The sequence below is a fragment of the Cololabis saira genome, chromosome 18 (assembly GCF_033807715.1).
Source record: "Cololabis saira isolate AMF1-May2022 chromosome 18, fColSai1.1, whole genome shotgun sequence".
In the NCBI taxonomy this organism is placed as follows: Eukaryota; Metazoa; Chordata; class Actinopteri; order Beloniformes; family Belonidae; genus Cololabis; species Cololabis saira.
Window position 1 is genome coordinate 2,275,817 of NC_084604.1, and position 13,659 is coordinate 2,289,475.

Consider the following 13,659-nt stretch of genomic DNA (forward strand, 5'->3'; position numbering starts at 1 on the left):
AGCACTGGCCGAGGCGGAGGAGTCGGAGCAATTTATAACTCCAGTCTCCAAACAAAAATTTAACCTAAGTGCAATTATAAAACATTTGAAAGCCTCACGCTTAGTCTGAAATTCCCGGGTTGGAAATCAGAGAAGCCAGTTGTGTTAGTGGTAGTGTATCGGCCCCCTGCTGGTGCTTATCTAGAGTTTCTGTCTGAATTTTCAGATTTCCTATCTGGTTTATTGATCAGTACAGATAAATTCATCAGAGTGGGTGACTTTAATATTCATATGGATGTTGAAAGCGATAATCTTAAATTAGCTTTCAATTCTCTTCTAGAATCGATGGGTATCTCACAAAAAGTGGACAAACCGACGCACTGTTTTAATCATACTCTCGATCTCGTTCTCACCTACGGTGTTGAAACTGATGATCTGTTGGTGTCGCCTGTAAACTCCCTTTTATCCGACCATTATTTAATAACATTTGAATTTAATATTGTCGATGTTGAAGCGCAAAATAGGAGGTATTATTTTAGCAGATGTTTGTCCGATGAAGCTATTGCTAAATTAAAGGAGGCCATTGCTCATCTTACGACAGTGGGAAATAGTGATAGTGATGTAGTCGAGGCCAGTGACCTGGGTTCTACCTCTGCAGATGTTGATTTCCTTGTTAGTAACACTGCTGATTTGTTGCATTCAGCTTTAGATGAAGTTGCTCCTTTGAAAAGGAGGGTTTCTAGCCACAGGAGCTTAACTCCCTGATATAATTCAGATATCCGCATGTTGAAACAAAACGTGTGTAAAATGGAAAGGAAGTGGTACTCTTGTAAGTCTGTAGACTCCTATCGTGAATGGAAAGATATTCTAATAGTATATAAAAAAGCCATTCACAAAGCAAGAACAGCTTATTATTCAACGTTGATAGAGGATAACAAAAGTAACCCATGTTTTCTGTTCAGCACTGTAGCCAGGCTGACAAAGAGTCACAGCTCTGTGGAGCCGTGTATTCGTGCAGCTCTCAGTAGTGAGGACTTTATGAGCTTCTTCAACAGTAAAATCACGAGAATTAGAGAAGAAATCAACCAGCCGGTTGTGGGCGTTTCTTCAGTTTTAGCGACTTCCCTAGATTCTGACTTGACTCTAGACTGTTTTGATCCTGTAGACCTCCCTGAGCTGACTTCACTCGTCAATAGAGCTAAGTCAACCACATGTATGTTAGACCCCATCCCGACTCGACTATTCAAAAATGTTTTTTCTCTTATTGGTGTGACAATACTGGACCAAATTAACCTATCCCTAAGCTTAGGATATGTACCACAGGCTTTCGAAGTTGCAGTAATCAAACCTTTACTTAAAAAACCTTCTCTTGACCAAGACACCTTAGCTAATTATAGAACAATTTCCAACCTTCCATTTGTATCTAAAATTCTGGAAAAGGCTGTTTCAAGCCAGTTATGTGACTATTTGTATAAAATTGATCTGTTTGAAGTCTTTCAGTCAGGGTTCAGAATGCATCATAGCACAGAGACAGCACTGGTTCGAGTCACGAATGACCTTCTTATGGCCTCAGATAAGGGATTAGTGTCCATACTGGTTCTACTGGACCTCAGATAAGGGATTAGTGTCCATACTGGTTCTACTGGACCTCAGATAAGGGATTAGTGTCCATACTGGTTCTACTGGACCTCAGATAAGGGATTAGTGTCCATACTGGTTCTACTGGAACTCAGATAAGGGATTAGTGTCCATACTGGTTATACTGGACCTCAGATAAGGTATTAGTGTCCATACTGGTTCTACTGGACCTCAGATAAGGGATTAGTGTCCATACTGGTTCTACTGGACCTCAGTGCTGCTTTTGACACTGTAGATCATGGCATTTTACTGCACAGGTTAGAGCATGTTGTTGGGATTAAAGGGACAGCTCTACGTTGGTTTAAATCATATCTATCTGACAGGTTCCAGTTTGTTCATGTACATGAGGTTTCTTCAGAACAGTCAAGGGTCTGTTATGGTGTTCCGCAGGGTTCAGTGCTAGGGCCAATCTTGTTCAGTTTATACATGCAGCCATTGGGAAGTATAATCCAGAATCACGGCATACACTTTCATTGTTATGCTGATGATACGCAGCTCTATTTGTCTATGAAGCCGGATGAAACAGAACCATTAGTTAAACTTCAGGCATGTCTTAGGGACATCAAGGACTGGATGTCCAGAAATATCTTGCTTCTAAATTCAGATAAAACAGAGGTTATCATTCTTGGTCCAGAGCATCTTAGGAAGGGACTAGATGGTGTTGCAAAGGCTTCCAGTGCAACTGTGAGAAACCTTGGTGTTGTTTTCGATCAGGATTTGTTGTTTATGCCATATATTAATCAGGTTTGTAAAATAGCATTTTTCCATCTACGTAATATGGCAAAAATTAGGAAAATCCTCTCGCAGAGTGATGCAGAAAAACTAGTTCATGCGTTTGTATCTTCTAGACTACATTACTGTAATGTGTTATTAGCAGGATGTCCAAGTAATTTGCTGAATAGGCTCCAGCTGATCCAGAATGCAGCAGCACGAGTACTGACAGGAATCAGCAGGAGAGACCACGTCTCTCCAGTGTTAGCGTCGCTCCATTGGTTACCCGAAAAATTCAGAATCCAATTTAAAATGTTATTACTTGCGTATAAACCCCAAAACGGCTTAGCTCTGCAGTATTTACAAGACCTGATAGTGCCTTATGTTCCTGGCAGAGCTCTCCGCTCTCAGAGTGCAGATTTACTCGTAGTTCCTAGAGTATCCAAATGTAGATGGCGGGCGTTCTGCTATCAGGAACCATTACTATGGAACCAACTTCCAATCTGGGTTAAGGAGGCTGACACCACCTCCACCTTTAAAACTAAGCTTAAATCCTTTCTGTTTAGTAAAGCCTATAGTTAGTGTTTAGTAAACCTCTAGCTGGTGTTAGTAAATCTTTAGGTAGTGTAAACTACAATCATGTAGTTCTCGTTCAGGGGTCCTGATCCTCCTCCTCGTTCAGGGGTTCTGGCGCCCTTTGACCTTGAGGTAATGTCCTGCTGACCTTGAGGAAACGCCCTGCTGACCTTGAGGAAACGTCCTGCTGACCTTGAGGAAATGTCCTGCTGTCCTTGAGAACACACAAATACTTGCTATGCTTTATTAAAAGCAGGTTACAGGATGTAACCGATGATCTTGTGTTTATACCGTTATTCTTCCTATAAAGTTCAACAAGGACACTACGTCGATCAGGATTTGTCGTTTAAACCATATGTCAATCAGGTTTGTAAAATAGCCTTTTTCCATCTCCGTAATATTGCAAAGATTAGGAAAATCCTCTCACAGAGTGATGCAGAAAAACTAGTTCATGCGTTTGTATCTTCTAGACTAGATTACTGTAATGTGTTGTTAGCAGGATGTCCAAGTAATTTGCTGAATAGGCTCCAGCTGATCCAAAATGCAGCAGCACGAGTACTGACAGGAATTAGCAGGAGAGACCACGTCTCTCCAGTGTTAGCGTCGCTCCATTGGTTACCCGTAAAATTCAGAATCCAATTTAAAATTTTATTACTTGCGTATAAAGCCCAAAACGGCTTAGCTCCGCATTATTTGCAAGACCTGATAGTGCCTTATGTTCCTGTCAGAGCTCTCCGTTCTCAGAGTGCAGGTTTACTCGTAGTTCCTAGAGTATCTAAATGTAGATTTGGAGGGCGGGCGTTCTGCTATCAGGCGCCACTACTATGGAACCAACTTCCAATCTGGGTTAAGGGGGCTGACACCACCTCCACCTTTAAAACTAAACTTAAAACATTTCTGTTTAGTAAAGCCTATAGTTAGTGTTTAGTAAACCTCTAGCTGGTGTTGGTAAATCTCTAGGTAGTGTAAACTTTAGTGTGTCAGAGTCGCTCCTGTGGTTTCTTGTGCTGGCCCCCCCATCTCCTCCCTTTTCTCTCTTTTGTCCATGTTGCAGCATCCTTTGCCGGACACCGGAACCTGCAGTGTGGGAGTGAGGGGGGCAGGGTAACGGCCCCTTTTGGGCGGGGGAGAATGTTCGTCCCTCAAGACTCCTCTCCCTGGCCCTGCCCCTTCTCAACCTTTCCCCGACCCTGCACCCCAACCTGGGACTTGATGATTGGGCCGGAGCTTCGGGAGCTGCGTGCTGGCCTGCGGTCCCCACCCCTGGTCATCCCGTTGCTGGCCCCCCCTTCTCCTCCCTTTTCTCTCTTTTGTCCTGCAGGTGGCCGTGGGTGGCTTGTAGCTTGCATTACGGAGCACAAGTCTTTTCCTGACCCTGCACCCCAACCTGGGACTTGCTGATTGGGCCGGAGCTTCGGGAGCTGTGTGCTGGCCTGCGGTCCCCACCCCCGGTCATCCCGTTGCTGCTTCCACCTGCCTGCTGTGCTGTTGCCGTCCCTGACCCACCAGTCTGGCCCTCGGCAGGAGGGTCCCCCCTGATGAGCCTGGTCCTGCTCAAGGTTTCTTCCCTCCTAAAGGGGAGTTTTTCTTTGCCACTGTTTGGCTTAAGGTTTTTCTCCCACTAGGGGAGTTTTTACCTGCCATTGTTTATGTAATAACTGCTCGGGGGTCATGTTCTGGGTATGGGTCTCTGTAAAGCGTCTAGAGACAACTCTGTTGTATTAGACGCTATATAAATAAAATTGAATTGAATTGAATTGAATTACGTGTGTTAAACCTTTAATCAGGTTGCTGGTGCAAGCACAGGCATCGTTGGGGGTGTTTTTGCAGTTGGAGACGTGTTCAGACAGAGACCTGTCACCTGAAACCGGGTCAGGAGTCTTGTTACCAAAGGAACTAACGTAACCCACTTTTTACCATTTACAAACCTGTCCAGCAGGAAGTATTAATAACGTTATAACTTTTCAAGAAATTTATGAGACTCCCTCACGCTCTGCCAGCCTGCCGCTCCGCTCCGCCTGGAGGAACCAGGAGGAACCAGGAGGAACCTGGAGGAACCTGGAGGAGCCTGGAGGAGCCTGGAGGAGCCTGGAGGAACCAGGAGGAACCAGGAGGAACCTCTGCACCGTACATGTGTTCATAGTGTGTGGAGAACTGGCTCTCCGGCCGTGGAGCGAGGGACCTAGCTGAGAATCAAGCCAGGCTGCTTGTGGTCTTGAGCCTTTCGGGAGCACTGAGATATTCATTCACTGGCTATCATTTTTGCCCATCGCTCCTGTAGTTCCTTGTGCTGGCCCCCCTTTTTTCTCTTTTTTCTCTTTTGTTCATGGTGCAGCATCCTCTGCCGGTGGCGAAGAGCATTTCTGAATGCACAACACCGGAACCCTATAGCTCTACAAGTGTATTTGTAATGACAGGGAAGAACATGAAATACGTTTATAGTGGGTGTGTGAATGATCAATAATCAGTATTATTCGCAGTAATAGAGGGCCCCAAAATCAAATTATGCTGAGGGCCCCATGGAGGCTTGGACCAGCCCTGTAGAGGTGCGTCAGTGTCAGCTGGCACATCTGGACGGGAAACATCAGCACTGAAAGCTATAAATGGGTTTTTTCTCAGGGAGGGTCCTGCATCCTTCAGCAGGACGATGCTAAAGCACGTACTGTCGCCATGACAACAGCAGGACTTCATGGTGCTGAACTGGTGTCCCTGCAGTCCAGGCTTTCATCTGCATCCCTCCTGGGACATGGTGAGACTCGGCCCAAGATGGGTCAACAGTCCTCTCCAAAGGTCTGTCAGACCTCAGCCGTCCAGGTGATGGAACCGCCCAGGTCCTTGAAGACGGTCCACCTTTAAACTCAAAAGTCTTTCTGGATTGATTCCTTTCTGGAAACATCCTCAGGAACAGACGGGGGCAGAAGGTCCAGCTGCTTCTCAGGATACCTACAGGACTGTCTCAGAAAATTAGAATATTGTGATAAAGTTCTTTATTTTCTGTAATGCAATTAAAAAAACAAAAATGTCATACATTCTGGATTCATTACAAATCAACTGAAATATTGCAAGCCTTTTATTATTTTAATATTGCTGATTATGGTTTACAGTTTTTTTTTGTGAACAACTGTTTTATTGAAATTATAATCTCACATGACAAGGTTGAGAAATACAAACATTTTTAACATACACCTTTACCCCTGTCTCCCTCCCTCCCCGTGGCGGCATCCCCCACCCCCGCCCCTCGGTCTAGTGTCTCAAAATTCTTCTATGTGCCTTTATTCTGAACTGAGCAGGCTTGATATAGCCGAAGCGGCTCTCCTCCATGAGCCCAGTGTAGAGCTTTTGGCTTTGTTCACCCGTGCTGTAGACAGTTCTAGCATGACCACATCCTGAAAGTATCCAAGCCATTTTCTAGCATACAATTTGTGAGGGGGTAGCTAGCATTGTACTATCAGTTTTTTGGCAGCCGTCAAGCCAGCCAGCCAAACCTTTCGTTGTTTCTCATTCAGCCCCAAATGTAAATCATCATTGAGCAAGAGGAGAGTCGGCTCCAGAGGTACAGGTTTGTCAATTATATTAGATAAAGTCACTGTTACCTTCCTCCAAAAGCCATGAACCTCTGGGCAGTCCCATACCATATGCTTAAATGTTCCCGGTGTGTTCAAGGAGCACAAGTCACAGTTCGGGTTGGTTGACAACTTCATATGAAATCTCAAAAGTGGTGTCAGATAGGCCTTCTGACACAACTTATAGTGAATCAACAGGTGGTTGGGGTTCTTGGATGCATGAAATGTGTTCCCCCAGACATTTTCCCTGTTTATGTCCTCCTCCACAAAAGCCAAGTCTGTAGACCATACCTTAGCCAGGGGTAGCTTCTTCTGTGTGTGTGTTTGAAGTCGTGAATACATCACTGATACGAGACCTCTAGTGTTCATTGTGAGTAGCCAGTCTACTACAGGATGTGTCTGCAGCCTAGAGTTCGTCAGCTCACCACAGTCGCGAAGAGCCGACCGTAGTTGGAGGTATAAAAAGTGAGATGTCCTTGGCAGATTAAAACGAGAACACAGTGTCTGAAAGCTAAGCATACCTCCTGGGTCAAATACATCTCCAAGATTATACACTCCTTTTGAGGACCATGATGCTGACTCAAACGGCTTATTCCCTGAGATAATATTCTTGTTCCCCCACAGTGGAGTGTTCAGATGCCATTTCCAATTCCCCCCCAAAAGTCTTCTCAACCATCTTGAAATTTCTTACAGAATTTGTAATAACCGGCCAAAAGTGTAACATGCATTGGTTGATACCAGCCTGCTGTGTGCTGTCGACGTCCCTGACTCCCCCAGTCTGGCCTTCGGCAGGAGGGTCCCCCCTTATGAGCCTGGTCCTGCTCAAGGTTTCTTCCCTCCTAAAGGGGAGTTTTTCCTTGCCACTGTTTGGCTTAAGGCTTTTCTCCCACTATGGGAGTTTTTACCTGCCATTGTTTATATAATAATTGCTCGGGGGTTTATGTTTATGTTTTTGTTTATGTTCATGTTCATGTTCTGGATCTCTGGAAAGCGTCTAGAGACAACATCTGTTGTATTAGACGCTATATAAATAAAATTGAATTGAATTGATAGATAGTCCAGAGAATAAGATCCCTTCGAATTTGTATGGAAACGCTAGTACATCTTCCACATCCGAGCAGTCAGGCCATGTCTTAAGTGGGCGTAGCTTAAAAGGCCTGATGGTACCTCATAAAATTTGGGAAGGCCAGCCCACCCTCTTGCTTTGATCGCGTAAGGTGGAGAGTTTAATTTTGGGATCCCCACTATTCCAGATATATTTTCGTAGCAGGGAGTCAACTTTCTTCCAATATCCCGCCGGAGGAGGGAGCGGAATCATCATGCTAACAAAATTGAGGCGAGGCAACACGTTCATTTTGACGGAGGCAATCCTTGTTTGCAGTGAAGCTGGTAATTTAGTCCATATAGCTATATCACGTTCCACTTCTTTAAAAATGTTCTCATAATTCGTTTTTACTATATTATGCAGTGAAGGCTGAATCTGGATGCCCAAGTACGTGATCTCTGCTGTGATGGGAATGTCATATGGTAAAACTACCAATTTCGCGGGTTCATTCAGGGGCATCAGAGCTGACTTCGTCCAGTTGATCTTATATCAGGATAACATCCTGAACTCTTCAAAAGTGGTTAACAGAGAGGGTATTGACTTTTCGATGTCTGATAAATAGATAAGTATATCATCAGCAAAAGCCGATATGGTATGCAACAAGGTTTTAATCCGAATAGGAGCAATGACCTGGCTCTCCCTCAGATGTTGGGCTAGCGGTTCTAATGAGAGAATAAATAAACTTGGCGAGAGGCCACATCCCTGTCGGGTCCCACGAAAAAATGGGAAAGGGGCTCGAGTGTAAGCCGTTCGTGGACACCATGGTGGTGTGGTTAACATATAAAACACGAATCATGTCGACAAACCCTCTCCCTAGTCCAAATCTCTCCAGGACCGCCCATAGATACTGCCACTCGAGCCTGTCAAAGGCCTTTTCGGCGTCAAGTGACAGTATTGCGTATGGAGTCTGTAATTGGTGAGTTTCATGAATTACATGTATTAAGCGTCGGATATTGTCCGCTGCTAAGCGCCCTTTCATGAAGCCAGTCTGATCCTTAGTTAGATTAGGTTAGTTAGAATTAGTCTGTCCATGTATCTCTCCAAATGTAATGCCAGTACCTTAGAATACAGCTATCTGAGTCAATTAACGAAATCGGTCTGTAATTGGAGCAGTTAGTTTTGTCTTTCCCTTTTCTAGGGATTAGCGAAATCAGGGCGGCGTTAGTGTGAGTAGGGAAATAGCCTTTTTTAACCGCCGATTGGATCGACTCCAACAAAACAGGTCCCAAAATATCCCAGAAGTGTAGTAAGAGCTCTGGCGGTATGCCGTCTGGACCTGGCGATTTCCCTTTATTTGTCATCCTAAGCGCAGTCTCCAGCTCCGTTAAGGATATGGGACGACCCAGATCTGTTGCTTCCTGCTCCCCTAACGTGGGCAAATCCAGACTGCTCAGAAATTGCTTACATTTCAAAATCACGCGTTGATTTGTACAGCTCCCTATAAAATGAGTGGAACACGACATTTATCTCTTTTGGGTCAGATGTAAATTTATTATTAGCCCTTTTGATGGTATTGATTGATGCTCTGGATTCGCTTTGCTTAAGCTTCAGCGCCAATAACCTGCTTGGTTTGTTTCCGTTAAAATAATAGCTCTGCCTGACTCTGTGCATGATGAATTCCGTTCGCCTCCTCAACAGATCACTGATTTCCACCCTGACTCCCCTCAGTTCTTTTTCCGTCGATTTAGCGTATTTACCCTTTAACCGCTTCTCAAGTATGTGACATTTCTTTTCTAACTCGTAGATCCTGCGGCTCCTCTCTTTTTTGAGATGAGATGCATAAGAGGATGTAAAGTCCCTAATACACCCCTTGGTGTATCCATATCCCCATCCATATATATGAGGCATCCTCTACTGTGCCTATATTATTGGCTACGAATTCTGTAATTCTTTTCCTAAATTGTGTTACAAATACCTCATCCTGCAGAAGCGTCGTATTAATGCGCCATCTAGGTGTTCTATTGAGTCTGTGACTAAGATCTATTGTCATCAACAGCGGGTTATGGTCAGATAGTATCGCCGGCAGCACCTGTATCAGATCTCCGCCTGTTTTCAGACTCGAAGAGAGCAGAAAGTAGTCGATTCTGGAATGGGATTTATGATACGCAGAAAAGTATGTATAGTCTCTAATGCCCTGGTTCTGAATGCGCCACATATCAACTAGGCTAATATTTTCTATCATGGCGTTGAGAGCAGCTGATGCTGCCCGCTGAGTGTGGGAAACCGACAAGGTGGATCTATCTAAGTTAAGGTCGCACACTGCGTTCATATCCCCTCCCACAATCAGCTCATAGTCTGATAAAGACAGCAGCTCCTTGGTAAGAGAGGGTCAAAAACTGCTCGTGCGTATACTGATACAAAGGCTACTTTCTTTCCATATATGGATGTGAAAAAAAATCTTCTTGAGTGTCATTTTTTTCTTAAGTTCAGTCTTAAGAAAAAAGAGAAGAAGTCATAGGCTGCGTCCGAAATCACACACTTCCACCCTAATGAGTAGCAAAATGAGTATGTGAGATTGTTTGGTGCGTTCGAAACATTAGTACATCCTCAATAGTATGTACTATCCATACTCATTCTGACATTCAGACACTAGCCGAGCAGAAACTTCCTCACACGCAGATGCTACCGCTAAAGCTTTCACAAAGCTTAATAATTCATAATTAATTTTCATTTTAAGATTTAATTCCTCTTTCCACTAAAACTAAGGTTTATAGTTTACAACTTGTATCAACTCTGAGAGTGACATGTCTGTTGTTGTCTGTGTTGGTCACATGTTGTACATAATTATTACCACAGGAAAGCTGAAGCTAGTAAACTACACTTTCTCTTTATAAGCCGAGTCTTACACCTAATCTCCTCATTTTTATACCTAATAATACAATGTCAGTGTCGTGTACATGAGACAACAATATTGACGAATTTATGGATTTCACCCTGTGATCGGTGATCGGCCGATACTGGTTTTCGAGATCAGTGATCGGTGATCGGCCCTCAAAATCCTGATCGTTGCATCTCTAGTCTTGTGCTTGTGTAACTGGATTGGGCTCTGCGTTGTGTTCTGGTGCGTGAAGAATAGGATGGACACAGGGACTCGGGAATATTCAGCCAGTTTATTTCTGAAATAAACGTGAAAAAACTCGGCTTTAGTGCTTGCTCATACACTAGAGCCTCGCCACCAGTTCTCCCTCAAGTTGTCAGAAGCAAGAGCCCTGCAGCCACACTTAGACTGCAGTACATGACAAATTCAAACAGAAAATATATAAATACAAATACATATAACACACTTCACAATAAACACAACACTAGCTGAACAGCATATTTTATATAAAGTTAATAAAATAATAAATTAAAATACAACAAAACGTGGGAGCAACAGAAACATACCTGAAATAAACGTGAAAAAACTCGGCTTTAGTGCTTGCTCGTACACTAGAGCCTCGCCACCAGCTGCAATAAGGGAAACAATGCGTCAACAAATGGAGTGGTTTGTGAGTATGTGTGTGTGTGTGTGTGTGTGTGTGTGTGTGTGTGTGTCAGAGTGTAGAGCAGAATGGGGGTCCCCACAATGCTATTAAAACAAGCCTCCGACAAATTAACTCAATTAAAAGAAAATCGCCCAAAAACGCCAAAACTGCACACAAAACAAACACATAACAACAAAACTTCAGACTACAACAATATTCCCCCGTTTGTAACACTTAAAGACACTTATAAAACAAAATTACAACAGGTGGAAAATAATCCACTTACTTCTCCCTCAAGTTGTCAGAAGCAAGAGGGAGAAATGGCGCGAAAGCAGGTGGATGACGTCACCGCGGTTGTGAGAACCCCACCAAAATAAGAGAAAATTAACAAAATAAGACTGAAAATAAAATAATATGGCATGAGGGATTTTGGTGAAATAAATAAAATAAAATAAAACAATCTCCTGTCTGTTACATTCACCCCACCTTAATTTCTCCAAAATCCTAAATATATGGAGGGAACCGTTTCCAGTAAAGTAGGCAATAACAAGAGACACAATGTTCACATTTACTCAAACCAAGACGACCCTTGGAATCTGATTCCTCAACACAGCATAAAAAGCTACTTACAAAATAAGTTTAAAGAAAACAGGAGTTGATCAGGCTACTGTTTCTCCTAGTTACTATGATGCCTTATACACCACATAAAATCTTGGCACGCAGTCCTACCAATGTGAACATTTACTATGAAATGAAAGATATTCAAAACATGTAATAAAATTGTTCCAAAACCCTCTATGCTACAGATAAAGCCTTCTGAGGTAATACCAGACCCTATGTAACGAGTCTCTGGGCCATGCTCTCTATAAGTCTGTTGACTGGTTTAACCACTCTCCCTCCCCTGGTAACCACCCGGTCTCGAACCGCAACTTGTGCAGGGTCACGTCTGGGTAAGTCAGGTCGGCAACCAGAGGAATGAGGTATGTCAGGGGCAATGACAGGCACAGTTTGCGTCTCGTCAGAGTCAACAGGAGGACAGGTCTGAGTAGGGGCTGTATCAGTCTGTATCTCTTCAGAGTCAACACAAGTAATGGTTTCAGCGGGGGTTGCAGCTCCCTGTGAGTCAGGCAGGTCGGAGGCAACATCTACATTGTCCATTTCCTCCCTCCGGTAGCGCTAGTAAGACCAACCGTCAAACTCACACAGACATGGCTGACCAACTAACAGAAGAGCAGATTGCTGAATTCAAGGAGGCCTTCTCTCTGTTTGATAAAGACGGAGACGGTACCATCACCACCAAAGAGCTGGGCACCGTCATGAGGTCACTAGGTCAAAACCCAACTGAGGCTGAACTCCAGGACATGATAAACGAGGTGGACGCTGATGGCAACGGTACCATTGACTTCCCAGAGTTCCTTACAATGATGGCAAGGAAGATGAAGGACACGGACAGTGAGGAGGAGATCAGGGAGGCGTTCAGAGTCTTCGATAAGGACGGTAATGGATACATTAGCGCTGCGGAGCTGCGTCATGTGATGACTAACCTCGGAGAGAAGCTGACGGATGAGGAAGTAGACGAGATGATCAGAGAAGCAGACATTGATGGAGATGGACAGGTCAACTATGAAGAGTTTGTTCAGATGATGCATGCAAAATTTTGTGACTTTTTGGGCACGTTTAGGGGGGCAAAAAGGCCCTCCTTTTGTCAGAAGAAAGAAAAAAAAAAAGAAAGAAAAAAAAAAAAATTCCTACAGATACAATAGGGCCTTCGCACTGAAGGTGCTCGGGCCCTAATAATAAGATGGAGCCAGCTCACATCAGAATAGTGGCCCTGGCACTGTCTTGTAGGGGTGTAGAGCATGTCAGATGCACTCCCAGCTCGTCAAAAACTGACACTTGGTCAGGGCCCTTCGGCGTCACTTTCTGACGCACAAGGTCGCCCCCAGCGTCTAAGCACCGATGCAGCGGGCTCTCAACAGATTCTAATGTAATTCCACCCAACCCCGCCGCGTCGTTTCAAGCTGCTGAGAGCATCAGTCCCATTGGATAACTGAGGATCGGACACACGGAAGTATTCAACCAGGCCGTGATCGTATAGTGGTTAGTACTCTGCGTTGTGGCCGCAGCAACCCCGGTTCGAATCCGGGTCACGGCACCAATGTAACTGGATTGGGCTCTGCGTTGTGTTCTGGTGCTTGAAGAATAGGATGGACACAGGGACTCGGGAATATTCAGCCAGTTCATTTCTGAAATAAACGTGAAAAAACTCGGCTTTAGTGCTTGCTCATACACTAGAGCCTCGCCACCAGTTCTCCCTCAAGTTGTCAGAAGCAAGAGCCCTGCAGCCACACTTAGACTGCAGTACATGACAAATTCAAACAGAAAATATATAAATACAAATACATATAACACACTTCACAATAAACACAACACTAGCTGAACAGCATATTTTATATAAAGTTAATAAAATAATAAATTAAAATACAACAAAACGTGGGAGCAACAGAAACATACCTGAAATAAACGTGAAAACACTCGGCTTTAGTGCTTGCTCATACACTAGAGCCTCGCCACCAGCTTCAATAAGGGAAACAATGCGTCAACAAATGGAGTGGTTTGTGAG

The 13,659-nt window shown here is 44.1% G+C and overlaps 1 protein-coding gene and 1 non-coding gene across 2 annotated transcripts; both read left to right on the plus strand.

Moving 5' to 3' along the window:
- Positions 1–12,193: 12,193 nt before the first annotated feature.
- Positions 12,194–13,200, plus strand: LOC133418670 (calmodulin-alpha-like). Its single transcript, XM_061707487.1, has 2 exons — positions 12,194–12,695; positions 13,163–13,200. Exons 1-2 carry the CDS (start codon positions 12,245–12,247, stop codon positions 13,198–13,200), a joined length of 489 nt encoding a protein of 162 aa, XP_061563471.1. The 5' UTR covers positions 12,194–12,244.
- trnah-gug (transfer RNA histidin (anticodon GUG)) lies at positions 13,120–13,191 on the plus strand. Its single transcript has one exon. It is a non-coding gene; the product is annotated as a tRNA-His (tRNA).
- Positions 13,201–13,659: the final 459 nt, after the last annotated feature.

What these genes read in the sequence shown, in the direction of transcription:
- LOC133418670 (XM_061707487.1), top strand. Translation starts at nt 12,245, where the DNA reads ATGGCTGACCAACTAACAGAAGAGCAGATTGCTGAATTCAAGGAGGCC. An exon ending in GATGATGCATGCAAAATTTT is followed by an intron (nt 12,696 to 13,162) that starts GTGACTTTTTGG and finishes TTGTGGCCGCAG; the next exon opens with CAACCCCGGTTCGAATCCGG.